The 27,085-nt window shown below is 43.8% G+C and overlaps 1 protein-coding gene across 3 annotated transcripts in view; it reads left to right on the plus strand.

The window, feature by feature from the left end:
* Positions 1 to 8,404: 8,404 nt before the first annotated feature.
* The window catches only part of NECTIN3 (nectin cell adhesion molecule 3), a 71,230-nt gene continuing 52,549 nt past the window's right edge, over positions 8,405 to 27,085 (plus strand). For all 3 annotated transcript variants that reach the window (XR_012627164.1, XM_074856581.1, XM_074856573.1), the window contains exon 1: positions 8,405 to 8,710. Coding sequence is in view for 2 of the 3 variants with exons in the window: in XM_074856581.1 (XP_074712682.1) it covers positions 8,470 to 8,710 (241 nt within the window). In the remaining variant the exon portion in view is untranslated. The remainder of the gene's footprint in view (positions 8,711 to 27,085) is intronic.

Here is a 27,085-nt window from a genome sequence, read left to right on the forward strand (position 1 = left end):
ATGAAATAATGGCGTTGTTCCTTTCAAGTGCAAAGCGTGACTGACTGCGTTTCTTTCTGCTCTATTCCTTCTGCAGATTAAAGCCCAAGAGTTACGACTATGTTTTCACACCAAAATATATATACATGAATAAATCAGTAAATAAAAATGATCATCTGCTGCAGGGCAGATGTTAACAAAGCACTTGTGGTACAGAAGTGAAATTGATATCAAAAACATTTGCAAACAACTCTAGGATTGGCAACAGTCAAAAGCCAAGAGATTCATATTTAATGCTGGTACTTTTCTCTAATTCACATGTATTAAAAAAAGAGACACCATATGCTCAGGGGTGGGAACAGGGTGGATATACCAAAGTAACATTATATAGAAACTATAATAAAATCACTGTTGAAGAATTGATCCCAGATGACATGCTGTTGAATGTACTTGGATGTAGATGAGCTGACAAAAAATAGATAATTAAATATATAATTAGGCCTTGGAACTTGCTGTTGAAGGATAGTATTGAGGATGCAACTAATTTTAAGAGGCATTAGCAGGTGTGAGTTTGTGGGCAGGAGAAATATGTTTTACAGCCTTTGTTTCTCAAGGTATTTACATGTACATGCAACTTAGAGCAAGTTTTCTTTCTTTTCATTGGGTGTGTGTTTTACCAGTTAAGCCTGTATTCTTCCCTGATTGTGTCTGCTAAAGGATGACACTAGAAAAACATCAGGTGTTTCAGTATTGCACACCTCATGTAAAATATTCCTTTAAAACTGATTTCTTTTGTGTAAACTGAAAAGAGGACTTTTGTATTTCTGTTGCAGGGTGGCCTGTTTTAGATTACTTAATCCTTTCTGAGTGGATTACTATAAATTAAGGGGGAAAAAAAATCTCAAGTCTTGTGAACTCTTAAATAAGGCCTAGGTGTACCCTTGCTCCCCTCCTTCCCCACGCTCACCCCCCAAATAATATTACTCCAAACCTCATTTTTGCAGAATCTGAAAACATTTGGGAATTTGGGACAGTTTCCAGCAAATGGCAGAATGTATCATTCTGGAGGACTGAAACAATGAGACAGTAAATATTTCCAAAATGAAACATTGATACTTCACATTCAAATGATGCTTTTCTTTAGACCTAATTTGAAGGGGTCAGAAATGTATACAAAAGCCAAAAAAAAATGAGGAACATTTTTTTCGGCACAACTGAAATTACATTTTTCCCATATTTTGGCTGGACAGCCAAAGAAGAAAAATCCACTATTCATGTGCCCTTAATCTACACAGATTTTTTTCTTGTTATATAACAATTTTGATCATGAGGTGATTTCTAGGTAAAACAGTTACATAATTGCAATTTAGGTGTACTTATTATCAAAAATGTCCCCTTACAGGAATAAGGGTACTTATTTCTTTATAAATACAGCTTTCTCTTGTATATGGGAATGGTTGAAGTGCTGCAAGATATTTACGTAGATGAAGACTTCAACCTCAGTAATACCTTCCGTGTGCACCAGTGCATTTCTCTTTGGGTAAAGACACACCTTGGGACAGACCAATGCATGCTCAGGTTAAAGCAGAGCTTTAGATATTTTCTGTATGCTTCTAACAGCATCTATTAAAAAGCTGTATAGAAATGAAACACTCTTTGTGCAGAGAGACTTGTTTTTAAAGTTTAATAAGGTTCCTTCCGTTTACATGTTTTTTTTCAAAGGATCAAAAGCGTGTAGGTGCATTCTGGGCTACTCTTTTCAGGCTGAAAGTAGAAGGGCAAATTCTGAATTCAATTATACATGTAAAAGTGTAAAAATAGCTGTCTAAAATTAATACGCATTCCTCTTTACCACTCAAAGTTTTAAACTACTTGATCTGTAAGTGACTTAAAATGTGCACAAAAATCATTCAGAGATGGAAACCTTCATTTAGTTTCAGGCTGATAATAATTTTTAGAAATACTCAAAAATGGCATCACAGAAACTGCAATGTACACGGGCTTCACACAGCAGAAACCTACAGATACAATAAGGTGACTTTTTCTTAGTGAACCAATGGCATGTTTCAACCTTACACTGGTTTTTGAATTCGCAGAAGTTAATATGGTTTCAAGTACAAAACATGGATGTAAGCAGCAGGAATACAGCGTGTTACTGCAGTTACCTTGTGACTTTACCTTGATGCATCTTTCATATATTACATATCCAAGCTGTACCCCTAGGACACAGGCAGGCACAACTTTTGGGTTCGTGTACTCCACTCATCATACTGTGGAAAACCTGCTGCATTTAACAATCAGTCCACAGAGGAAAAGACAGTGGAGAAGAAGAAAAGCAAAGTAATAAGATTACACCATTTATAGTAGTTAAAATCCTGCCAAGATGCACTCATTTCTAAGGGTAAGAATAAGCACTCTCAAGAAAAATGAAAGGACTAAGGGAGGAGCAGTTGAGAAGATGAAGAGAGTAAGTCTGAGAAGAAAAAACAGCAACTTCCTCTGGGGAATTCTAAACCTGCTTCTTCTTCCATAATTAAGTGAAGCTGGTGTAACAGTGCTGATACTAAAAATGAATAAAGGTTCCCATTAAAATGAATGTTAAAACTCTCTTTTCCTTGAATCAAGAACTAACCTCCTGCTGGGGCTGGGATCATGTCAGCGAATCGGGGCAATGAAAATATCATCATGAAATGTAGGTATGCACTATAAAATTGTGACCTCATTGAGATATAAATTTATTTTTCTAGAAGTCATCTTTCTTCTTTCTGACCCTGCAGAAAAGCAGATTCATTTCAGTTTTCTTTAGTCATGAGAGAAACATCTACCAGGACAGCAAGAATCCTCTTACAGAGCTGAACCAGGACTATCTTCGGTAATTATCCCTCCTCCACCACTATACCACGCAGGGGCTGGATGAAGCGGCAGGTCAGTGGCTCTCTCTTGTGCAGGGAAATCAGCCGAACCGTGGAGGTGTGTCTGGGGGGTGTCTTTTTGGCCACTGGAGAGACCACTGCCAGGGGCAGGGAAGTGGGACTGCAGTACAGGGATGTCCAATTGGCACCCAAGCAGGCTGGCAACACCCTTGGCTTCTGGCTAATAGTCTTGGCTAGGGAGCAGCCCCAGGGGGAGTGACACAAAAACTGAGATTTAGCATCCTTCCTCTGCTACACCAGCTACTCCCCAGCTATAAATCAGGGTACGGTCCTTTGGGTTTCTTCCTCTCTTTCTAACTGTACCAGTACACTCCTGCTTCTGCAATATCATGGTAACAGCCCCTGCTCGCTCATTCTCTCTTTTTCCTCTCTTTTCCACCCGTTCCCTTCACTTTCCTCTCTCTCGCCTTCCTGTGTTCTCTTTCTGCTCCTCTTAAGTATCTAATACTTGTGCCTAGAAAGAAATGTGGCAGTTACAGAACAAAATAAGCAAACTGTGCATTTGTCCATACAGACACGTACAAATCAAGGGTGATTTGTATTTATTAGTATAAAATATCACAGTTCAATATAAGTATACATAAACAGTTAAAGAGGAAGAGGGAAAGGCAAGAAAACAGGCATACAGAAGGAGAGCAAGAGACTACACTAAAGGGAAGCCAAGCAGAAAGAAAACAGAGGAAGCATTGTCTTGCAAATACTCTTCCAAGAGGAATCCTTGAGTTTTCTGTTCTCTTTCTCAATGAGGTAAGTGGCAACCAGAGAGATCTAACTGAAAACCGTACCGTTTCCTCACCTATTATTTTTCATCTGTCAGAAATGCATGAGGAATTTACTTAGTTGGCTGGGAGTCTTAAACCTCTTGGCTGAGACAACGGGAATCTCAGTTGCATTGTAGACTGGGTGATATGTACTCCTAACCATGGTACGAAACATAACGTTGGAGGGTGATTATTGTCAGTAACTGCATTACTCTTTTGTGAAAAAGCATGAGCTTTGGGACTTTTCTGAGACATAAAAGTTCTTGCACAAACATGTGTGAGAGCAGGGCCACTCTGTGTGCAAGAGAACCAGTTTTTCAATTGTACTTTGCAATAAAGAGGGAGTCAGTCACTCAGATTTCTCCTTAAAGGGATAGTCTTTGATTAAAACAAGACTTAAGTATGTCATCTTTAATAAGCAAAGTACTGGGCAAATGGATTTTAAAAATATCATATACCATGCGACTGTATGTATGTTATTCTTGGCTAAGCTTGCTTATGATCTGAATCAAAATATTATGATAGACTTTTCCATGAGATGACAACCCAGATCATTTTGCATTATACTGTATGCAAAGAGCTGGGAAACATGAGAATAATCCAACTTTACAATATATTCTTAATCTTAGTCATTTCTTAATAACAGTCAATGTTTATAGAGCATCCTTCCCCCCAGAATGCCTAAGTGTATCCAACACTATTAAAAACATAATTTACCAGCGATAAGCCAAACTCTGTGGATTGTGGGATGTTGTCTGAGCCCTTCCCTAACACATTCGTGGACAATCCGAGCACCGAGTCGACCGCTGGGTCAGGAGACGCACGCACATAAATATGCAGCCCACGTTCTTTGGTCTTGCTGGAACCGCTGTCAATCATGCCTGCTGCAGAGCCTACAGAGATGCTTTTCTATGGCTTTCTAGACGAGGAATTGGACAGGCACCTTTCTCCATACAGCACAGAAAATAGCAACTCTGGCTCAGTTTTGCTGAGGCACACCCAGAGACACAGCTATTCTGACTTCAGCTGGAGGAACAATGCAGAAACACAACCACCTGTTAGCAAATTGCAGAAACTCTGTGCAATAACGGCTAAATGTCTCATCCAGCTGGAAGCACGCGGAAAAAAAAGGCAGGTTTTGTTTGGGGTTGGTTTGGTGTGGTTTATTTTAAAGGGTCATAACGGGTGGTGGTACGCAAGCATCGCCAGGGAGGCCCCGTCCCATCCATTGGAATGGAAGCGAGAGTTTTCAGAAGAGCACATTGTTCTGCTGCAAATCTATTTGCCGATTCCCACTGAAGTGAATAGCCCTTCATTCCAGCGGGAATTTGTGCCGTCACTTCAAATGTTATGCATATAAGTTAATTTCACACTGCTTCAGGACTTTGTTTTCAAATGACCAAAAGGGTTAAGAACCGAGAAGTAAACGCTTGCCAAACACTCCGCTCTAAATTAAGGGTAAGGGCTTTATTTTTCGGGGGGGGGGGGGGGGGGGGAAGGGGGAGGGCAAGTGGGTGGACAATGGCCAGAAAGAGAGGGAAATATTGACTGGAAAAAAAGGACAGTCTTTTGTATTTCTACAGCTCAAAGATGCTTTTGAACAGGACTGCTGCCAACAGTGGAAAACCATCTTTTTATGGAAAAAATATGCCAGTAACAACGGGTTTACAAGAACCGAGCCAGTATGTCCTATATGCATTTATTCAATATTATGCAAGATTAATTGTTTGGAGCATCATGCCTTCAGGAGTGTTCTAAGCATTGGGGAGCCAAATTTAGCCTCAATATCATGAAGTCAAATTTCCTTTTGTATCACAAAGTCCCCAGGACGCCTGATTACAACAGCGCTGAATCTGGCACTGGAAGATGTTACCTACAGACTGGGCACAGTTCTATTTAAATATGACAAACTGCATTTGCTTCCTTAGCCTGCATGAATCGATGTACATATTTTGGTCCTAGATCTTCAAAACATTTTATTTTAAACAGATTTAATGCCTTTTGTTGTTTTGGAATGAGAAGAAATGAAAATATTATAGCAGATGACAATTTGATTATAGTTGTCACAAATAGGATTTTAAGGGTTGCACTCTCAATTACACCGTGGCCCCATTATATTTCCTGCCCATCCTAAAAGTGCCTTAGACTTGGTGTAAATGTAATTATGAGATGTAATTTGCTTCGACTGTTAACTGTAAAAAGGGATTTATCTGTATAGGACTCATCTATACAAGGAAATGGAATAATTACAACCAATTAAAACATCTACCTGGAATGTTACATCAGCAAAGCCATATCACTATAAATTATTCTCCTACAATTATGCGCATTAATTTTCCCATGTAAAAAGGCTCTTAGCATAAATAAAATTGGGCTCTAATGATTAATTCAGCACTATATTTATCGAGGTTTATTGGCATGGTGGAATATATTGGTTTCCGCGGAATCAAAACGGCAGAGTCTAACAACAGAGTATCGGACCAGGCTTCAAAAGTATCAGCAGAGTGGGAAAACCTCTTTTTTCTTTTAAAGAAACTGTCGTACAAATCTGTTTACGCACTTTTGGACAAGATCCTGTGTACTACCTGAGCAACCCCGAGTCCCAGTCGCAGAGGAAATTGGCACGAGAACAGTTTTGTACTAGCTGAGGATTAGACTTATGGAATTAACATTAATTTCACAAAGCTTTGAGACTCTTCTGAGTTCTGTTGGTTTGCATAGCAAAATGTTGACGAACGTCGAACGTCCATCACAACTAGCAGTTTGCCTCTAGTAACTCTTCGACTGAATTCTGCTTTGTTTCATAGTTACAAATTAATGAGGCCAGTTAATTGGCAAACTTTCAGTGTAGCTGAAGACCAGATGAACATAGCATTGCGAGCATCTGATAAACTTAGCCATGCGTAGCTTTGAGAGAAACTGCTGTTTGTGACCACCATTGAAGGAAATTATCAAATATTACACTGTATTGTGGAAAATGTGGGGCTTATACGGAACCTGCTCCCAGCAGTTGTCTCAGCAGCAGGTATGGTATAAACAGCTATTCACTATTTTCCTCAAAGTTTTGCAAGGATAGTGCATCTGAAAAGATTGTAAAGAACGAAGACTCTCAACCCAATTCTTTTGAGAATCTTTTGCTATCGAAAATCTGATTTGAGGATACATCCACTGACATTGTGCCCACAATACTGACGTCCAGATCAGTGCTGAGAAGCGGCCAGGAAACTGTGTTTCCTAGAAAAGTCACCTCCAATTTGGTGACCTGGTTAGAGCCTGCTCTAGTTCCGACACAGCCCTTGGCTGGACTCCCGCGACCCTGGGCAAAGGCACGAGTCCCCCCTTCCCCTCAGAGCGGCCACCGTGCCTTGCCGCCTCACACCCCCGTGGTGTGGCACCGCCGCTCCCTCGGGAGCAGCTCTGCCCTCCCCGACGACAGCCTCCCCCCGAGCAAAGCTCCGCTCCGTGCCACAGCCAAGGATCGCTGCAGGCCTTGGCGCGACAGGGCCCTCCCGCTGCCCCGGGCCCCGGCAGGCCCCTCGGGAGGGCTGCACGGGGCCGTATTTGGTGTTACTCGGCGATGCCTGCGCAGCGCTCACACGGCTGCCAGAGGGTTCCCGAGCCCTCAGCCCTGCCAGCGCCTGCCCTCGGGCGCAGCCATCTCCATCCCGAGGATGGGCTCTGCCTCTTCTCGCTCCCGCGCTCCCCTTCGGCTGCCGAGGCCGCGCTGGGAGGCGCTGGGGGAACGGGTGCCCCCGGCCGGCACCCTGCCTGCCCCTCGCCGGGGGTTTGCCGAGGGCAGCGCAGGCGGTGAGGGGGCAGCGGCGGGAAAGTTGACTGTTGTAAAACCAGGGGGCCACAGCCCAGCGCCCGCTGCCAGGGGTCCGCCGGCCCAGCGCGGGAGCGGGCGGGCGCCCCCGGGCAGGAGGAAAAGGCCCGTCCCGCCGAGGCGGGAGCCGCGCCGGCCGGTCCCCCGCGCCTCCGGGGCAACCCTGACCCACCCCCCCTCCCCGGCGGCCGGGCGAGCGGGAACGCCCGTGACCGCGCCCGGCGCCTGGCGGAGCGGGCTGTGGCCAGTGCGCCGCGGGACCCCGGCCGGGGCGCGCGCCGCTGACCGGCCCCCCAGGCCGCGGGGCAGCCGCCCAGCCCGGCCCGGCCCGGCCCGGCTCCTCGCTCCCTCAGCGGGGCCGGCGGCCGGGAGGACGCGTGGCGGCGCCTCCCTCCCCTGCCGGGGCGAGGCGGCCGGGCCGGGCCGGGGCAGCGGTGGGGCCGGGGGCGGGCGGTGAGTCAGGCCGGAGCGCGCGGCGCCCCCGACCACGCTCGGGGCGGCGGCGGGGCGGGCAGGGGGGAGGAGGCGGGGCGGGCCGTACCAACAGCCCCCCGGGGGAGGACATCGTACCACCCCCCTCCCACCAGCTCCCCCCGCCGTCCGCGTTGCCAAGGGGAAACCCCCCCCACATCCCCCACCCCACACCCCCCTCCCCCCCCCCCCCCCGCATCTGCCCGTCCACACAGCGGGCCGGGAGAGGAGCGGGGCGGGCGAGCGAGCGAGGCGACTTGCCCCGGGGCGAGTGGAAAAGGGGTGGGGGGTCGCGGTAGAGGCGCGCGGCACACGCCTCCCTCTCCCCCCCTCCCCGCGGCGGGGTGGTGCGGCCCGCTCGGAGGAGGGCGGGGAGCGGCGCGCGGCGCCTCCCCGCTCAGTGACACACGCACCGGGTGCGGGGAGGCGGCGGCTGGGCGGTGAGCGGGAGCGGGCGGGCGTCGCAGCGGCGGCGGCGACTGGGAGCCGAGCCCGGAGCATGGCAGGGGCCGGAGCCGCTGCGGAGGCTGCGGCTGGTTTCCCCCTTTCGCCGGCTCCTCCCGCCCGTCGGGAACTTTTTCCAGCGGCCGGCGGCGGTGCCTCCCCCCGGTGGTGGTGGTGGTGGCGGAGGCGGCAGCAGCAGCAGCAGCAGCAGCGGCGGCGGCGGCGGCTCCGCTCGGCGGTGCCTCCCGGGCCGGGGCTGGGGCTGCTGGGGCTGGTTTTCTCTCGCTTCTGCTGCAGTAAGTGAAACTTTTTCCCGTTGGCGGCCGGGGCAGGGCGAGGGGCCGGGTGGAGGAGGAGGAGGGAAACCCGAGCCCCGGCAGCGCCGGGGGACGCGGCCGAGTTGGGGGAAACTTTGTGTGCGCGCCCGGCGGGGCGGGGGGTGGCGGTTGCCCGCCGGCCGCCTGCGGGCGGGGTAGGCGGGTGGGTCGGGGACGGGGTCGCGGTAGTCTCCTCCCCCATTCCCCCCCGCCCCGGCGCTGGAGGTGGGGGCGCCGGAGCCCGCACCGCACCGCGGGGACGCCCGGGCGGTTTTCCCCGAGAGCCCCCCCGCTAGCGGCGGCAGGAGCGGCCACCGGGAGGCCGCGGCGGGGCCGTTGCGAGCGCGAGGGTCCGTGTCCGCGAGCCGCCGCCCCGCCGAGCGCCTCCGCCAAGTTTCCTCGGCCGGCGGCTCCGCGCCGCCCGGCCGGGCAGCAGTGCGGGGGGGGGGGCGGGGGGTGACCGCAGCCCGGGGCGGGGAACCGGGGAAGTTTGTCCGTCGGTGGCGGGGCCGGGGCTTCCCCTTGCGGGCGGCAGGTTGTCCGCCGTGATTCCCGGTCTGAACGGCGGGCTCGCTCTTGTTTGCGGAAATTGGCGGCTGCCCGCCCCGGGGCGCCCGCAGGCAGGGGGAAGGGCAGAAGGGTGGGTCTCGGGGCTCCGGCTGCGCCTCGGGGGGGCTGGGGGGGCTCGTACGCGCTTTGCCTCTGGCGCTGCTGGCTTGCATCGTTGTGCCCTCTTAATTAGGGTGAAATCGGGGCTGGTTGCTGCAGGCTTATGGTTTTACATCGCTTATCGCTGCTTGCGAGAAGGGGTTTGTGCGCGCTACATCACCCGGTTCCTCCGGAGCAGCTACTCCGGGGGAGCACTGCGGTGCGGGCCCCCCCCGGGGGCTCGACGTGACCGCTCGTAGGAAAATACCAGCAGCCCCACCACCCACCCCCCCGCGCTTTTGGCTGTGGAAAACAAGCAAGCGACGAAGCAGTCGGAAACTAAGTCAGAACAGGATTTTATTATTTGTTTTTCGTTATTGCATGCAACGTAGTGTCATTTTTACAGCAGTGGAAGATGAGGGAAAAAAGTGGACTTGGGCAAGAGCACGTCGAAACCCATCATCCTGCTGTTGTGTTGTATTCCCAATGCAGTAATGAGTAGTTGGCAAGGCAGTTTTATTATAGGATATGCTGTGTCCTTTCCCTCTTGAAGGAAGGAGGAACAAGTTAGAGGAGGTAATCTCTGGAGGTTCATGTGATAAAAATACCCAGGAACTTGCAAGCCGTGCCACCATAAAGCCAGTTGTATAGTATCCGAGAAATGCTTTTTCAGGGAGGGAGTCAGGCGCTGCTTAAGATTGTGCTCTTGCATGTAATAGTCTCCCCCCTCTGGCAATGATGTAGCTTTCAGAAAAGATGATTAATACTAATTTAAGCTTAAACACACGCGTTTGCTGAAAGAGAGCCCTGTTAAATTGTGTAAGTTCTATCTGTTCCTAAATAAAGGAAACGACGGGAAAGAGAGAAGGGTGGGTCTTCTTGTACAGAGGACTTATTTCGGAGGAGGAAGAGTAGTTCACTGTCACTCCTCCGTCTGGTGGTGAACCTGTTACTGTTTCAATGTAGTGAGAGCTAATGTGCTCACATAAATTCTGTTGAGAGGACAGCTTTGGCCCTAGTCAAGCTGAACAGCAACTGCAGTACTTGCTACAGCACAAGAGTTTCGTGGGACTCGGCGACTGTCGCCTTAGCCGGAGATTACTGGGATGCTGCTTTAGAGAAGATGAACTGGATGTTAGTGGACCGGTCTAAAAGTTGAAGTGCTCTTGCAGAAATTTTTCTGTGTTGCCTAGAGTGTGTCCTGGCTACAGGATTAAGTCTCTAAATTGACGGTTTTCTTATTTTTTTAATAGGTCTAAACTAAATTGCTGTTGAAATAACTGAAACAAGATCTATTGCCTTCTTGTATATTCTCTAGAGCTACTTGGCTGAATGTTTTAAAAAGTATTAAAAGACCTATTTTTCTTCCTCCTTAAAACAGATCCAGCAGTTTAATTTCCCACGCATAAAACTATGGAGCTCTTAGTTGATAACAAACACTTACTAGGCAGTATTTGTTTTTATTAGTCTAAATCAACATTTTCAGTATTAAGAAGGTGCCACATTTCAAAACCTTAAGGCTTGAGGACTTAGTTTTCATAGTGTTGGCAAACTCCTTGCACTAGCTGTTTTTTCCCCTCCCTTTGTTCAGGGTGATTTCTGCTCTTTTGTGATTAAAAGGTGAAGTTGCAGCTTGACATAACCTTGCCAAGCTATTTTTACATGTAAATGTGAAGATAATAGTAACAAGGAAATTAAGAGCATCCGTGTGCCGTGTCATGCGGTGGCTTACTCTTTTAGCCTTGACGAGTGTAATTCAGATGTCAGTCTTCCCAGATTCCTTTTGGCATATGTGAACTTGACTGATAACACTCCAGAACGTCTGCCAAAAGTGAGAATGTTTTGTTGAAATAATGTTCTTTTTCAAGTTCAAAATTTTGAAGTACAATCTATGGATAAAAGGAGAAACTTAAACTACTAGTGACTTCTGGACTGTGAGGAAAGCAGCAGGGGAAGATGGTTTTTCACCAATATCATAGTTTTTAAATTACTTATTTTTTGCTCCTGAGATTTCCCACAATTGTTTTCATTATCTCTGTAACTGTCATAGGTGACGGTGGATTTTAAGAGTGCTTGTAAATACATTTTGAGCGTGATTAGATGTTGATGGAACCCAAAACTGCTGACTACTTTTGGTGACTATTCTTCCCACTGGTCAGTCAATTCTGATACTGCTAGTGAAAGGAAGCACCAAAAAAAAAAAAAACCAAACTCTAGTAGAATAACTTCACTATAAAATCAAATCAATTTTTATGCAATTATGTTGTCTGATTGCTGGAAATGATGATATATTTGATCTATAATTCCTCAGAGAAATATTACCAAAAAGACCTCAGCACTCAAACCAAAGAACTGAAGGGGGAAGGAAGAGAGAAAATGTATGGAATCTGAAATAACAGCAACTTTTGGGTTTTTTCGAATAAAAATAGACCTTTAATAAATACTGCTCTTTTTAGGAAAATGAAACCTATGAGGTTCAGCTTCCATGTACAAGTAATTCTTCCACTTCTCAGTTGAACAGTGTGTGATGCAATGAAGTATGTACTAAACTTAGATCAAACTTAGTGTAGCTTTGAACTAGGGGAGATGTATGGCATCCATAAGAAACATCATAACCTTCCGTCATCCGTAAGAAACATCATATACCTTAGTATACGTTGTGGCAAATATTTTTCAGATATTCTGTATATAAGGACCTGTGCGTTACTAAATAATGAATTCCTCATAATTTCAGTGCCACATCAGTTTCCACACAGTGATAAGTTTTTTGGAATGTAAGCATGAGTTAAAAATTAAGCAAAATTGTAAAGTGAGGCAAATAGAAAGCAAGAATATACAAGATGGATTTTTCAGGGTCTTTGTTGAGGAAATAATTTTTTTTCTATTTGAATTGTTGGTTATGCTAAGCTTCTCAGGCTAGGAAAACAAGTGTTTGTGGGGCATATGTTTTTCAATTCCCATTGAAATTTTTTTTTCCTTAAAGCAGCCTGGAGTACAGAACTCCAGACTGTAGTGGAGCTAGAAGGGTTGGATTATAAAGATGTGGCTAACAAACACAAGTATGCAGTATACCATATACAGAAATGGAGTTGCAAATAAAAAAAAAAAAAGGAAATTCCAAAGTAAGTATTGACCAGAACACCCTATTTGGCAACTTTTTTTGTTATTTTCAGGTTAAGTCATGACCAAAATGTGAGGTCAAGCAAACCAGGTTACTAACTTGGAAATGGGAAAATGTGGTAGTCTTCAAAAAGACAACAGAATGTATTTTTTCCTCATTGTATTTAAAAGGCAGTGATAATAGTTTAGAAATTCATGTCTGAATACGCATTTATTTTTTGGAAACGGTATGGAGGGAAATGCACTTTTAAAAAGGCGTTAGGTGAGCCAATATGACAATAGTAAGAGGAATGGGAAGGCTATAGAAGGTATTTGAAAAGTTGGAAAGAGTGAAATGTTGGTGAACTGTGTAGTAGGTAGGGCAGTGTGTGAAACTGCTGTGTGAAGAAACAGAGCAACTGCACTGGTAGAAATAAGAGAGTAACTTCAAATAGAGGGAGAGTTAAACCTGGATTATTTAATAATTAGCATTAAAAAATGAAGGCAGAAGTCCTGTCATGCCCATACTTCAGCATAACTCAATAAGAGGTGGGTTGTTTCAAAACAGTTCTTGGCTCTCTTTTGTTGTGGTAGATCTGTCATGTTCAAGATCACTGTGAAACTGTGGTGCCCATGTAAAATAAAGAGAAAATAACAAAATGTAGATGCTAACATTTTAATGAAATATACTGCATAGGCTTATAATTCTTGACTGCTCTTTAAATATTAGACAAGATAGTTTCAATTTATCTGTAGCACTGCATGAAAATAGTGCAAGTTGCAGTTGCTCTGAAAGAAGTGGTTATGAAACTTGCATGGACAGGGTGAAAGCAGGTTACAGTAATCATATTTTAGGATGAATGAAAAATGAGGATGCCAACCAACATTTTGGCTTCTAGTGTGCAAGAGCTCCCATATACATGGAAGTGAAGTGTAATGTTACTTGAGTTAAGATCTGAACGTTTTGAGTATTATAAAAGAATTGTGATGGTTGTTTAGCCACTTGTGCTATATACAGGTTGAACGTTTTCTTGATTTAAACAATGTGTTTCTCCCTTGCCTCCTTAATTTTATGTCATGGAATATGAAGATTGTTCGATATTGAATGAAAGAAGGCTCTAGCAGGATTTATTTCTTGTAACGTTAGAGAGTCGAGTATCCTGTTTAGAAATATGGTCAAATCTAGGTTGTTTCTTCCCATCCCCTTCATGTAGTGTTGCTCCCAGAATGATATTGGGGAACAAAGGACTGTTCTGTAGCAGGAGAAGCAAAAATACCTGTGCTTTACAGAGCATCTGTTCCAGCTGATTACCCTTCAGGTGCTGGTGGTAGAACTTCTAAGGTATGCCAAATCACAGGTGTAAATGCATCTGCTGGGAAAAGGAATGGGGGCTGTGTTACTTCATTAAGCAGTGCGTGGGGCTAATGAGTAGCATTTGTGGAGCTCAAAGAAAAATCAAGTTAGAAGCTTTAGAATCAAAAGTCTACATTTCAATTTTTAGGAACAAAAATCAGGTAGTGAATGGAAGTAGGGTCAGAGAATTACAAAAAGTGACATACAGACTGGTAGAAGGTAATCTTGCTAAGTGCCAACTACTTGCAGTGATGTTAAAAAAATGTTGTCCTTTTTAGGGTTGATTCAGTTATCTGTTGAAGAGCAATAAACTTGGAGTCTTACTTTTCATCCCGTGTTACACCAGATTGTTGCTGTGGCGGTAGCTTGACCTGCTGTCCTGTGGCTGAATGCAGCTTTGTCCAAAGAGTTCTTTGTCAGACTGTATGGCTGCAGACTGGTCAGATAAGTCTGCAAAGAAGTGAGAGCACTGAGACTGCTGATGTTGTCTGCTTGCTCTGGAGTCCTGGTACACTGCCTCTTGAAGATGAGCTGTCTGATGACAGATTACTTTGCTCTGGCACTGTTTGTGTTTGTATTTGTGCTTCTTATTTCCAACTTCGAATGAATGTCTTGTATTGAACCAGGATTATTTGAATGTTTTTTTTTTTATCCTGATGACTGGTATATAGATACTAATGCAGAAGTTCCTTTGAGGAATTTTCTTAGTGACCTGATGATAGGATACTAACTGAATGGCTGGATTGTCTTAGTGAAGAATAACTATAGGTGCAGCTACTTAATTATTTTGGTATGCCATGTGTTGTTGGTTTTTGTTGTTGTTGTCAGAAGAGGAGGAGGTGTATATGATCTTTAAAGGTACCTTCTAACCCAAACTGTTCTATGTGGGGCTTTGTATGGGATTTTTTGATAGGGTTAGCCTATCTAAAACAAGATTTTTCTGAAGTACTTGAAGGACAGTTGCATTCAGAGCCTCAGAGATCATAGCTATTTGAAATGAAGTAATGTGTTTCTATTGAGAGGATGGAGAAGATGATGATTTATTTGATTAGGCATGAGATGGGTTGATCAAGCTTTCTTGTTAGAGGTGAAGGGGTCATTAACACTATTCTCTGTTCCTGGATAGAAAGCAGATGGATTGCCTGGAAAAGTGTGTCATGTAAGTATGGGCAGAAAACCCAAAAACAGCTAAGAAAGAAAAGATGAGAATAGCTGAATGTGGATAGAATACAAGGAAATAGAGGAAAAGCAATTAAACAATGACACGTACTGTAAAGAAAATGTCAGGGAGAATGATTATTGTGTTTCCATCTACAAAGTGAGGAGAGATGAAAAAGCTGTTGGGTGAGAGGTTGTCTTACTCCCCTGGGTGTGAAAAGACAGTGAGGGTGTAAAATAGTGGGTTAAAGTGAGGTGTAGGTATTTATGAGTTAATACTTTTGGGAGCTCGTGGCCAATATTTACCTTGGTTGTGGAAAAGACAGGTCAGTTGTTGCTTAGTACACAGGCTCGTAGTGAAGAGCCTCAAGGTGTAGCACAACTTCCAAGTCATAGTAAAAACACCAAACAAACTTTTTTTAATTATCCAATAGATGAATGCTTAAAGAGTTATTTTTCTCATCATTCTTTTCAGGTAATTAACTTTCAGACTTGGGGCTGTTTCAAATGTGAACTCAAAAATTGTTTCTTATGTCCTTGAGTTACCAATAGAATAAAATTAATAGCAAGAATAAAAAAAACCTTTAAAAGTCTTGAAACTTCCATCTCTCTCCTCTATCCTTTTACCTCTGTTTTCCTAAGTGTGGGGAGCTGAGTTAGGTAAAGTTTGGACATCAGCATATTATCAAGAAGGTCATTATTAGTTCAAATAGTGAAAAGTAACAAGCTTCCAGACTGTCCTCTTTTATTATTACTGCGTTCTTCTGTTCAATATTTTTGCTTCTTTTCATTCTTTTCCAGAAATGTACAGAAGTAAAGGCAATTTTAATTTTGTAATACCTTAAAATAGCATGTTTTTGCATTCTCAACATGAAGGCTAGTCAAGTGTAGCTGAATCAACTGGTACACTAGGATTACCTGCAACAGTAGATGGGTCTTGCTGATTTACCCCCCCCCCCCCCATCAGATTTTCATTATCTGGTATTTAAGATACCTTTGTATGTCTACAGGGGATCATTGTATTCTCCTTTTCTATTAGTCAAGGCTGGTATAACATAGCTTTTAAACTCATCCTTAGTATCTTCCAGGGATTAGTTTGAACAGAATGTTTTCCTTCAGTGACTGTTGCCTTATATACTTAAAGGTGCTAGTGCTATCACTGTGATGCAGTGGTACATGCAGAATTTGGAGTTGCTGAAATGGCAATCTCCTGCCAAAAAACCCATACTCCCTAAAAGGTAAGGGCTAGTCAAACAGGTCTCTAAAGTTGATGTGTGTGCAGATGAGCAGAAGAAACAAACTGAACTAGCTTGACAAGTTTATTAGTTACTTTTGGATCTGCTACTTTCACTAACCCTTGAGTTAGAAGATTACAGATTAGTGTTTGATTTAAATTTTCCTTAATCCTGTTTTGCACAGGCATTCTTTGCCCACTTCTGTTGCTTCTTTTTTACTTGCAATACCACCCATGCTGCATATGGTTAAACTGAAAGCTAATTATTGCTGGGACAAGGGCACTTAACAGCCCATTGGATGAAGGTATGCTGGAGACAGAATGTGAAAAAGTGGAGATTGTTAAAGTTGGGTAACTAGCTTTACATAATTTCTTTGCAGTGTACATAATCTGGTAGAACCATAGTTTAGTCAAGCCCAAGTTAAATGACATCAAATGCGAGGAACTTCTTCAAAATAAGAGTAACTGAGGGTGCAGAACTTTTTGACTTGTATTAATGAGGTAATTTTTTTTCCCCAAAATTCCTTCTTTAGTTTCTCCTGTGTCACCTGTGGCCGTTGCCACAACAAAAATATACTTAGTTAACTCTGCTAAAGATTATTACTAGAGGTCAGAGAAGCAAAGATCAAGAGCTGTTAAGCTTAATTCAATTTTTGAACATATTTGTAAAGATTGATAGTATTTGCATTATAAAAACCCACTGTTTGACCCTTCACCAGTAATGCTACTTCCGTGCTTCAAACCAATATGCTTCTAACTTCAAAAGGTAAACTTTCTTGAAACAGAAGTTATGTTGTTATGACTTCATTAAGTTACTTAACATTTAAAGAGGCACTATAGATCTAAAGAAATCAACCATGAGAATTTGATGGTTGTGACCATACTGTTAATCACTTCTTAGGAGATTTAAATGCATCCTGTTGAAAGTTTTAATGTGTTAGTGGTAGCTGAGGTGTAGCATAAAATAGTCTACCTCTGGTAACTAGTAAGTGCAATATATCCATTTATCCAGGATATCCTGTATAGGAAGAAGTATACCAAGTTCTGTGTATATCAGAGGTAGTCCAAGCTTCTGTACATAGCTTGTGTGGCAGGGGATTGGAACTAGATGATCTTTAAGGTCCCTTCCAACCCAAACCATTCTGTGATTCCTGAAGACAACTGTTAAGTTCAATGGGCATACAACAGTAAGGCTTTTGACTAACCAGATCAGTTAGCACAGTTGATGCATCAGTGTTTTCACATGAACATTTAATAACTTGTTACCTTCTGACATAACAGAATGTAATCTGTTGAGAAATAGTTTTGTGTAAGCTTCATGTGAGATCTTTTTAAAGATTCTGCTGAGAGTGTTCTGCCTTACAGAAAGAGGTGAGGACTATGGAACTTGATGGAACTGTTAGTGAAAGTTCCCTGGTGATGTATCTTGAGAGTCACTCTACAGCTGTGTCTTCCAAGAGTCAAAAGGCATGGCTTGGGTGTAATACATTGACGTGGCTGCAAATAAGGTGAAAACTGAAGTGAGGAGCAACTGTGATGTCTCCACAATTTGAGACTTCTCTGAAAAGAGGTCCTGAATTGATTGCTGTAAGTACATAGAACAAGACTGGACAGAGGAAGAACAGTGAGTGTTATTAACCATGAGAGGCTTTTAACAAGGTTTCTTAAGATGTTCTTGTAGACAAATTGATGAGATATGGTTTAGGTAAGTGGATTATTAAATGGGTGAAAAATTGTGTGTACTGCTGGACTCAGAAGGTTCTGATCAGCTGTACAAAGTCCACCTGGGGGCTTGTTACTGGTGGCATGCCTTCAAGGATCAGTGCAGGGACAGTTTGTCTGCCTTTCAACCCCTCTTCCAGGTTGGTAATGCACTTTCAGCAAGTGTGTGGATACTACCAGATTGTGAGGGGCAGTTGATATGCTGGAGACTAGGGCTAATTGAGCCAGATGTCTAAGGGCTGGAAAAATAGCTGGCAGAAACCTCATGAAGTTCAACAAAAGCAACTGCCAAGTCTTTCTGGGGCAGAATGACCCCATGCAGCAGCATAGGTATGGTGCTAACTGGTGAAAAGCAGCTTTACAGGAAAGAGCATAGGGGTCCTTGTGTGCCTGTACGTGCCTTTGTGGTGTAAAAGGTGAAGAGCATACTGGGCATGGTCAGCCGGTTGAAGGAAGCCATTTTTCTCTACTATTTGGAGCTTGTGAGATGGCACCTGGAGTATTGTGCCCAAGTTTGTGCTCCCAAGTACAAGGCACATGCTGAGGTGTCTGTGTAAGGCTACTAAGATAGGGAGTCAGCAGCATGTGATGTATGAAGAGGAGCTGAGAAATGAGTTTGTTCAACTTGGAGAAAAGTCTGAGGTGGGGGATACTAGTTGCTAGCTATGTTTAGTAGGAGATGGGAGAGAAAATTAAGACCGGCTCTCCTTAGATATGCACAGGGAAAGGATAAGAGGCAACAGACACAAACTACAAGGGAAATTCCAATAATGTGTTAGCAATATGCTTTCCCACACAGGGAATGAAGCACTGAAACAGGTTGTGGAATCTCTGTCCCTGAAAATATTCTGAACCTGACTATGCTATGACCCTGAGCAACTTGATCTGACTTCAAAGTTGGCCCTGCTTTCAGTTGGGGATCGGATTGGATAACCTCCAGAAGTCCCTTTCAGTCTAAATGAGCCTCATTTTGTGCATGGGTAGGCAGGAGCTAGTGTGCTGTAGTCTAGCCCTGGAAGAAAAGTAGCAGTTGGAAGTCATTTTCCATTAAGATTAAAATGTCCAAGTAAAGTCTGAAACAAGTTTTTCCTATAAAGCAATTTGACTGCTAAAAGCTTACTTTAATGGATCCTGTTGTTAACTCCTAATGTAAGTAGTAATTTTTAGAGAGTTTCTTAAAGAAAGACTGGCCTTCATGTTTTCTGTTACTTGAATAAGTAGCCAGTAAGACCAGTCCCTTACAGCCCAGAGCCGAGTGACACTGTGACAGATCCTGAAAATGTAGTCTGGCAGTAAATCAAGCAGCTATTATACAGCATTAATATGGTCGGCTGTTGGTTACCTAGACTTTCTGTCTTGATGCAGATCCTGGACAAAAAGGGGTTAACTTCCTCGAATAGCTTGTGCTAGAGGGTGGCCTGAAGAGCTAAAAAAAAAAAAAAGCCAGCAGTGTCAGCAATGCAGGGGGCAGCAGGCATCTGCATAACTCTGTAATGTAACTGGGAACTCATCAGATCTTGTCATGGACAGCTGAGATTTAGGCATCGCATTTTTGTGATTTGCTGCTCCTGACAAACTGTGTTCATTTTATATTTCATAATATGGCTGCAGTTGTTAAATACTGGCAGGTAACAGTCAAACTTTACAAGTAATTGAAAATGTGAAGTTAATGTTTAGCTGTCTTCTTGAACTTGCGACTTTGCTATTTAATGTAGCGCAAAGTACAACCTCCCTTCTCCTCCCCCAGACCTCAGTTCTTCCTACAGTAGGTGGTACGTGGGAAGACAGCGTATAAAAAGTGGAGGAGTGGCGTGCTTAAGGGAATAGGGGCTTTCCTAGGCACTGAAGGTCTTGTTCCTTCATCTAGGACATGACACATCAGAGTTCCTGACCAGTTTTTAATGGTTTTCTAATTTCAGTGTAGGAGGTACAGTTGTGGGGGCAGGGAACGCTGTATGCTTCCAACTGTTGCTGTCTGCTTAGCAGAATTTTAGGTCTGTCCTTGAAATTAATTTCACAAAACCCACTAAAAACTAAGACACACACACCCCACCCCACCCCCAAATCCTAGATGCTTATTTTAAGAAATTTGGAAGTTTTTTGCTAACTTGTCCCTGAACTTTCTGTAAGAACTGTGTACACTCACAACACCAAATGCAGTGGGCAGTCTCTGTGTACCATGTTCCTTTCTCCATTTAAAGATGGAGTGTTGTCCATTTCAGCTTGAGTTTAATTTTTGCTTTAATCTTCCTATGTAAAAGTAATATCCTATTAAAGATAATTAAACACGTTAATATAACAGAATTTTCCCGTTGGTCTTGTTCCCCCCAAAATGGCTGAAATGCCTGATGTAGTTTGGTTTTTTTAAGTTACTCTAAATCAGGAGTTGTTATTTGTACTTAAAACTTAATTCTTGGTTAAGTTTAATAAGTGTTTAATAGACACTGTTTTTTAGTATGCCCCTCCTTTAAATGACCATCATTTTGGCTTGTTAATACCAGCCAGCATTTCTGATAGTATATGTTAAATGTTGTTTGGGTTTTTTGTTGGTTTTTTAATAAACTATTTGTGTTTAAACTGAATGAACTTACTTGCCTAAGGAAAGCAGTCTGTGTACTTGACTGTGTACAGTTTGACTTGATTGGCCGTTACTGACTAAACAGTTCAGAAATCCTTCTCCCTCCTACCCCTTCTTTTGAGTAGGTAAAATATGGCTTAGTTCCAGGGAACTTGAACATGATCAAATTGGTGGTTGTTTCTTGGAGCCTATAGATTAAGGCAAACTTAAGCTATTGTTAATAATGTATGGAGAAGTGCAGTGTAGCACGGGAAGAACAGAAAGTACATAGGTGTGGAAAATGAAGTTGCTGTACAACAAAATAATTAAGTACTGCTGTAGTACTGCACATGCCTATAAATAAGGCGTGGAAATACACTAATTCTTGATGTAGATCTTTATTGCTTGTTATAGCCAGCTGAACTGACTGTCATTCCAAGAAGTATGCTGTGCAGACTGACAGTATGTAGATTCTGGCTGACCACTTCATCTTGCTTGTGCTGGCTGGTGTAAATACTGGGAAATGCCTGAAGGATCAGGTATTAATTCACGATCACTAAGACTTCAGCAGTGGCAGCCCAGCCCAACTACCCAATGTTACTGGATTGAAGATATCTGCTGTAGGATTCCCTTAGTTGCAGTGTAGTTTTATAACGTTGCTAGGCATTGAAACATTTGCAAATGGAACTGAGAAAGAAAAAAAAAAAAATTTAATTTCTGAACCTTTAAGTAATATTCTACTTGAACTAACGGCAGAAAGACTTGCTTGTGAAGATGCCTCAGTCAGCTGTTGCTTTTGGTAACATGCAGAGTCAAATTCTGGTTTGCTAATTCCATAGGTCATGCATTTGCCAGTATCTGCTAGGCCTGTCAGCATAGTAGTACCTTGACTGTCTTTCAAAAAGGTGTCAACTGAGAGATGTTCTGACAGAGCACTTTTTTTTTCTATTTAAGAAAGCTTATTAACTTATTGGCTACTAGCTGGTATTTTGTACTGCTGGGGGAGTACCTAAAATGGTTGTCTTAGCACTTTTAATTATCAGACAGAGGACGTAAATATTGCTTAGCGGTTTCATCGTATGTTGGCACCTAGTTCTGTGCATCTTAATTAGTCTCATGTTCTGTGTGAAGGACCCAGTATTGTTGGAAAGAAAAGGAGGATGATAGTTGTCAGAGTTTCCTGTGAAGTTTGGAGGCACCCCATCCGCTGACCTGACTTGATGTCTTGAGTTCTTTCCCCCTTTCAGGGCCATTGGATCCAGGATATTATGGAGAGACTAAGTCTGGTCTTTTGACTGCTTTGCGTATGTCCATATGGTCACCAGTGATTCTGCCAAGGGTAACCCTGAGCATCATCAAGAGTGACTGAAGAACTCTGAGGGCAAAGGTGAGGGGCATGAGCACAGAGCCCACAAGCTGGGTGTCTATACCAGTGAGGGAGGAAGACTCAGCTAGGAGTGAATGCATCTGGCTGCTGTTGAAGGTAGGACTTCGACTTCTCTGACCACTGAGCTGAGGAACAAGAACTGCTGAGTCAGGGTCTATCTGACAAAATAAGATAGGAGTTTCTTTTCCAATATTGTTGCTAACTTGTGAGAAGGGCTTTAGGTATGTTGGGATGTCCTCAGATTTTTCTCTCATCTGGAGAGAAGAAATGAGGAGTAATAAGTGTCTGAGGACTGTGCACAACTGCAGACTTAGGACCTCATTGGGATTCTGGCAATGTGGTGGGATAGCTTGCATGACTGGAATAGTGCAATTAGCTGGATTCATGCCTTTCGGGAACAGCAAGCTGGCAAGGTGAGAAGTGCAGTGCACTACAGAGGAGTGGACAGAACGCATGGACCTTTGCCCTTGAGCAGGTGACAAGCCAGTTAACGTTATCCATAAGATTTTAAGAGGACAGACTAAAACAGTTGACACTAAGTGTCTGCTACTCCTGGCCTGATCAAAAGGTAGATGAAGCCTTCTTTAGGCACCTGGAAGAAGCCTCATGATTGCAGGCTATGATGATCATGAGAAATTTCAGCCACCCTGGCATCAGCTGAAAGAGCAATAGGGCTGGACGCAAACCGTCCAGGAGATACCTGGGTTTTGTTAAAGACAATTTGTTGATGCAGGTGATCATGGGCTGACTAGGGAAGATTCTCTAATTGATCTGTTATGCGTAAACAAAGAACAACTGGTTGATGATGTAACAATCAGTGGCACTGTTGGCTGAAGTAGCTTTGAGACTGGAGTTTGAAATACTTAGGAAAGTGATCAGGACTGATAGAATCATAACCCCAACTGTAGAAGAAAAGGTTTCACCTTATTTGGGGATCTGCTTGTAATGTTTTCACGGGGAAACTGCTGTGGTGGGTAGATGGGCTGGGGACAGTGGGCTAATCTTCAAGAGAAACCTCTTCAAACTATAATAAATGTCCCCTGCAACGTGCAGGAAGTCCAACAGATCTGGCAGAAGTTCAGCATGGAAGAACAGGGAATTCCTCAGCAAGCTTCAAATGTACAAAGGAAGTCTGCAGAAGGTTGAAGCAGGAGGAACATAGATGGTATCTGAGAGCATAAGGATAATGCTGGGAAAGCTCAAGCCCAGCTGCAGCTGGAACAAGTAAGGGATGTTAATGGTGACAGGAAAGGCTGCTGTAACGACAGTCAGCAAAAGAAAAACTGAAGAAAATGTGTGCCTGCTGCTCAGTGGGGCAGGGAGCCTAGTGAGGAAGGACATGGGAAGTGCTGAGATGTACAATATCTTGTGTTTGCTTTGGTAAGGTCTTCCCTCTGGCTTCTCAGTTACTTGAGTCTACTAGCAGAGTCTGTGGGATGTAGCATTACCCACAGTAGAGAAAAATATAGTTTGAGACTACTTAAGCCATTGGACATGTTCAGAACCATGGGCCAAAAAAGATGCTTTTGAGTGGTGTGTGTGTGTTGGCTGATGCCATGTTCTGTCACCTTTGAAAACTCATAGTGACTAAGGGTTGTTCCTGATGAGTGGAAAAAGGCAGACATCACATCCATCTTCAAGAAAGGAGAATCCAGGTTGGAGAAGACCCTTAAGATTGTTGAACTACAGCCTGGTCAGGCTTGCCTCAGTCTCTGGAAAGATAATAGAGCAAATCTTCCTCTAAGCCTCCTCTGGGCACGTGAAGGGCAAAAAAGGTGGTTGGGAATGGCTTGAAGGGTGAAATTCAGTTGTACAGAGTCCAACTGATAGCTAGTTGTTAATTGATAGTGAGGCAAATACCATTTCACGTCTTTGAAGGCAGAATATAGCACTCTTAGTAAGTTTGTGGATGATACTGAACTGGGGTACAGCTGATACACTAGCAAGCAGGACTGCTACTTCAAGGGACCTCAGCATGCTGGAGAAACAAGCTGGCTGGAACCTCGTGATGTTCAGCAGTGGCAAGTATGAAGTCCTACAGCTGGACTGGAATATCCCTGTGCAACAGCACAAGCTGTGGTCCAGCGGGCTGGAAGGCAGCTTGGCAGGCACAGATGTGGGGTCCTGGTGAACAACAAATTGAACATGTATCAGCCATTTGCCGTTGCAGCAAAGAAAGACTTGCCTCATCCTGGGCTGTGTTAAGCATGGCAGCAGGTTGAGGAAAGGGATCCTTCACTTCTATTTGACACTGGAGCACTGTGTCCAGTTTGGGGTTCTCCAGTACCAGAGAGGCACTGAGGTACTGGAGTGAGTTCAGTGGTGGACCACCATGTTGGTTGGGAGCTGGAGCACAGGATGTGTGAGGAGACTGCAAAAGCTGGGCTTGATCAGCCTGGAGAAGGGAAGGCTGAGGGCAAGGAGATGTTATTGCTGCCTGATGGGAGTGTGTCAGGAAGATGGAGCCAGGTTTTCTTCAGAGGTGCAGCACAAGAGGAAATAGGAACAAACTAGAGTGAGGGAAATTCCAAGCCCATGTAAGGAAAAAATACTCGTCTGAGGGAGATCAGAGACTGGAGCAGGCGCTCAAAATGGTTGAGGAATCTCATTCTGTGGTGATACTCAAAACCTGACTGGATGAATCTCCAAGCAGTCTGATACAACTGGACCTACATTAAGCATGACTAGGTGGCCTCTAGAGGTCCTTTGCCTCTCACCTACATTAAATCATTATTCTCTAAATCAACATTAGAGCTTGCTTGCCTTTGCCAATGAGAAATGCATTGTGAAGAAACCTGTACCTAGGACTTCACTTGTATATGTGGTAATTGGTAGGTGTCTTGCTTGGGAATTAGGAATATAGTTTATACCTGTGTCAGAGATGACCTGTTGAACACTTTGGAGACATCACAGGCTTTCTGTTGAATGCCTTTTCTCTACAAGCTGGTGCTGACAAACAGATTCCTGGTACTTGAGCATTCTGAATGCCTGGGTCTGACAGATGAAGTCAGAATGATTGCTTGAAGAATGTCTTGCTGCTAGTAACTTATACCCTGGGGTAGACATGAGCTTTCTAGGTAATCTAGCAAGATACACATTGCGGTTACCCTTATGATTAGTATGGCAGTGTGTGTATCTATCACTGTGTAGCAGAAAGGCAACAAACAGCAATGAAAAAATCCTATACTGATTGCTTTATATTGCATTTTTGAATTCAAATTGTAGTTGCCTTGTATTTCTGTTAGTCTATGTAATGGCAAGTTTATCATATGGTAGTGCTGAAACAACCATATAACTGGGAAGGGAAGTTGTTTGTTGGACTTAGTGTGCAACTCCTGGAATGCCAACCCACATTTTTTGCAAGTTTATGGCTAGGTGGAGGAGGCTATGCTGCTGTGTCACTGGTAACTCCCAGATTTTTTGAAGTGAAGCACAAGTGATGGGCAATAACTCTTCAGACTTCTGTGATATTGAGTGCCTGATCCCCCACCCCCAATTTTCTTCCTTCTCTCTCAAAAAAAAAAAAAAAAAAAGCAGCTGTTGGGTATTGTGATAGCATTAAATAACATTAAATAGCTTTTCCAAATAGAATGGAGAGGGTTGTAGTCTGGAAGGAAGTGTGGAAGGAGATTTATTTGACCAAACCTTCAGTTAGCAGTCACTGCAGTCTTGCTAGGACCTTTTTCTAGAGAGTATTCATCTGGTGGAAGCTATAGTTTTGGGTGGTTCTGGAGGATAGAAGGATCTTGTATATTGGATTTCTTGGAGTATGAGGTGCCCTAATTATACATAATTACTTGGTGCTGGTAGGAAGTTGGAATAATGATGAATTACAGAGTTACGGAGGAGCTTATGAAACTGAGTGAATAATGAAACAAGCTGAAGTGTAGATAAATGTTCAGTGATGCCCAGGAGGCCTCCTTTGTGGAGGGGAGGAGTAAACTTTATATATATACACAAATGTATAATATTTATAATATATAATACTTGGAAACAAGACTTTGAGTATGTGATGGTCAGTTCTGTGAATTGATGATTTTCTGTGTCAGTCTTGGGGGCGGCAAATCGAGTGTTGGACTAAGAGAACAGAACATGCTGTTCTAATGAGGGAATAGGTTGGTGTTTTTTCAGATACTCTGTTCACTTTTGGTTGCTTGATCCTAAAAGTAAACAAAAAACAGAAAAAAAACTTAGGATTCAAGTAGGTTCAGAGGAGGGCAGCAGGGATCAAAGATATGAAAGTGGACTTCTGAGTGAAGTCGGATAAGACCTCTCAGTTGAGAAAAGAGGCAGTTTCTTGGGACAAGAGGAGGAGAGGGAGGAATATGGTGGGATCTGTGAAATCATGAGTGATATCAACAATGTGTGTACAGATTAAGTCTTACAGTGCAGAAAGTAGGTGCTCATCAGATGAAGCTAAAAGGAGGTGAGTTGCAAGCAAAGAAGGTGTTTTTAGAACTGCTGGCAAGATTTCTGGCACTGCTTGCCAGAGGATGCTGTGGATGCAGAAGGATTGTGAAGTCAACAGGAGGTACTTAAAAATCAACTGAGGGTTAAGCTGACAGGTCAGATCAGGTTTGGAACAGCTGAAAGTATTAGGAGTAAATGTTGGTCTTGACAAACCACCCTTGCCCCTGCATGTTATTGCCTATATTCCTGCATGTGACTACTCTTGGTAACTTTTTCCTTGGTGAGAGCACAAATTTTTTATGACAAGCTATGCTGTTAGGTTTCCAGGTGATGAGGAAGTATGTGGAGTGCAAGGAAGCAATCTCCATCTAGAACTGCCATCTTGATCAAAGTGTCTTCCATTTTTTGATGTCTTTTATCTAAGTTATTGAAAGGTGAAGCTAGAGGTGGTATCAGTGGTTAACACACTCTTCTCTTCCCTCTCCCCCCACCCCACCTCCTGCCCTGTCCCCCCTGCCCCAGTCTACAATAACTTTATATAAAGTGTTCAGGTCACACGTTTGTTTTTGTAGACAAATATCAATCTTTTGATGTCATCTTTTGGTCTATACAGTCAATTGTATAGGCCGTCCTGTGCAGGTCAGGTGTGTCTTTGACTTAAGTGCTGCTCTCTCCTGAAGGAGAATCCTCCAGTAAGCCTTGCCTCCCCTGGATTGGCCTTCACTGGCACCGCTGAGCATCTCATACAGTTCTGAGTGTGGTAGGATAATGGCGTCTTACAGCAG

Source organism: Strix uralensis, chromosome 2, assembly GCF_047716275.1.
Source record: "Strix uralensis isolate ZFMK-TIS-50842 chromosome 2, bStrUra1, whole genome shotgun sequence".
NCBI lineage: Eukaryota > Metazoa > Chordata > Aves > Strigiformes > Strigidae > Strix > Strix uralensis.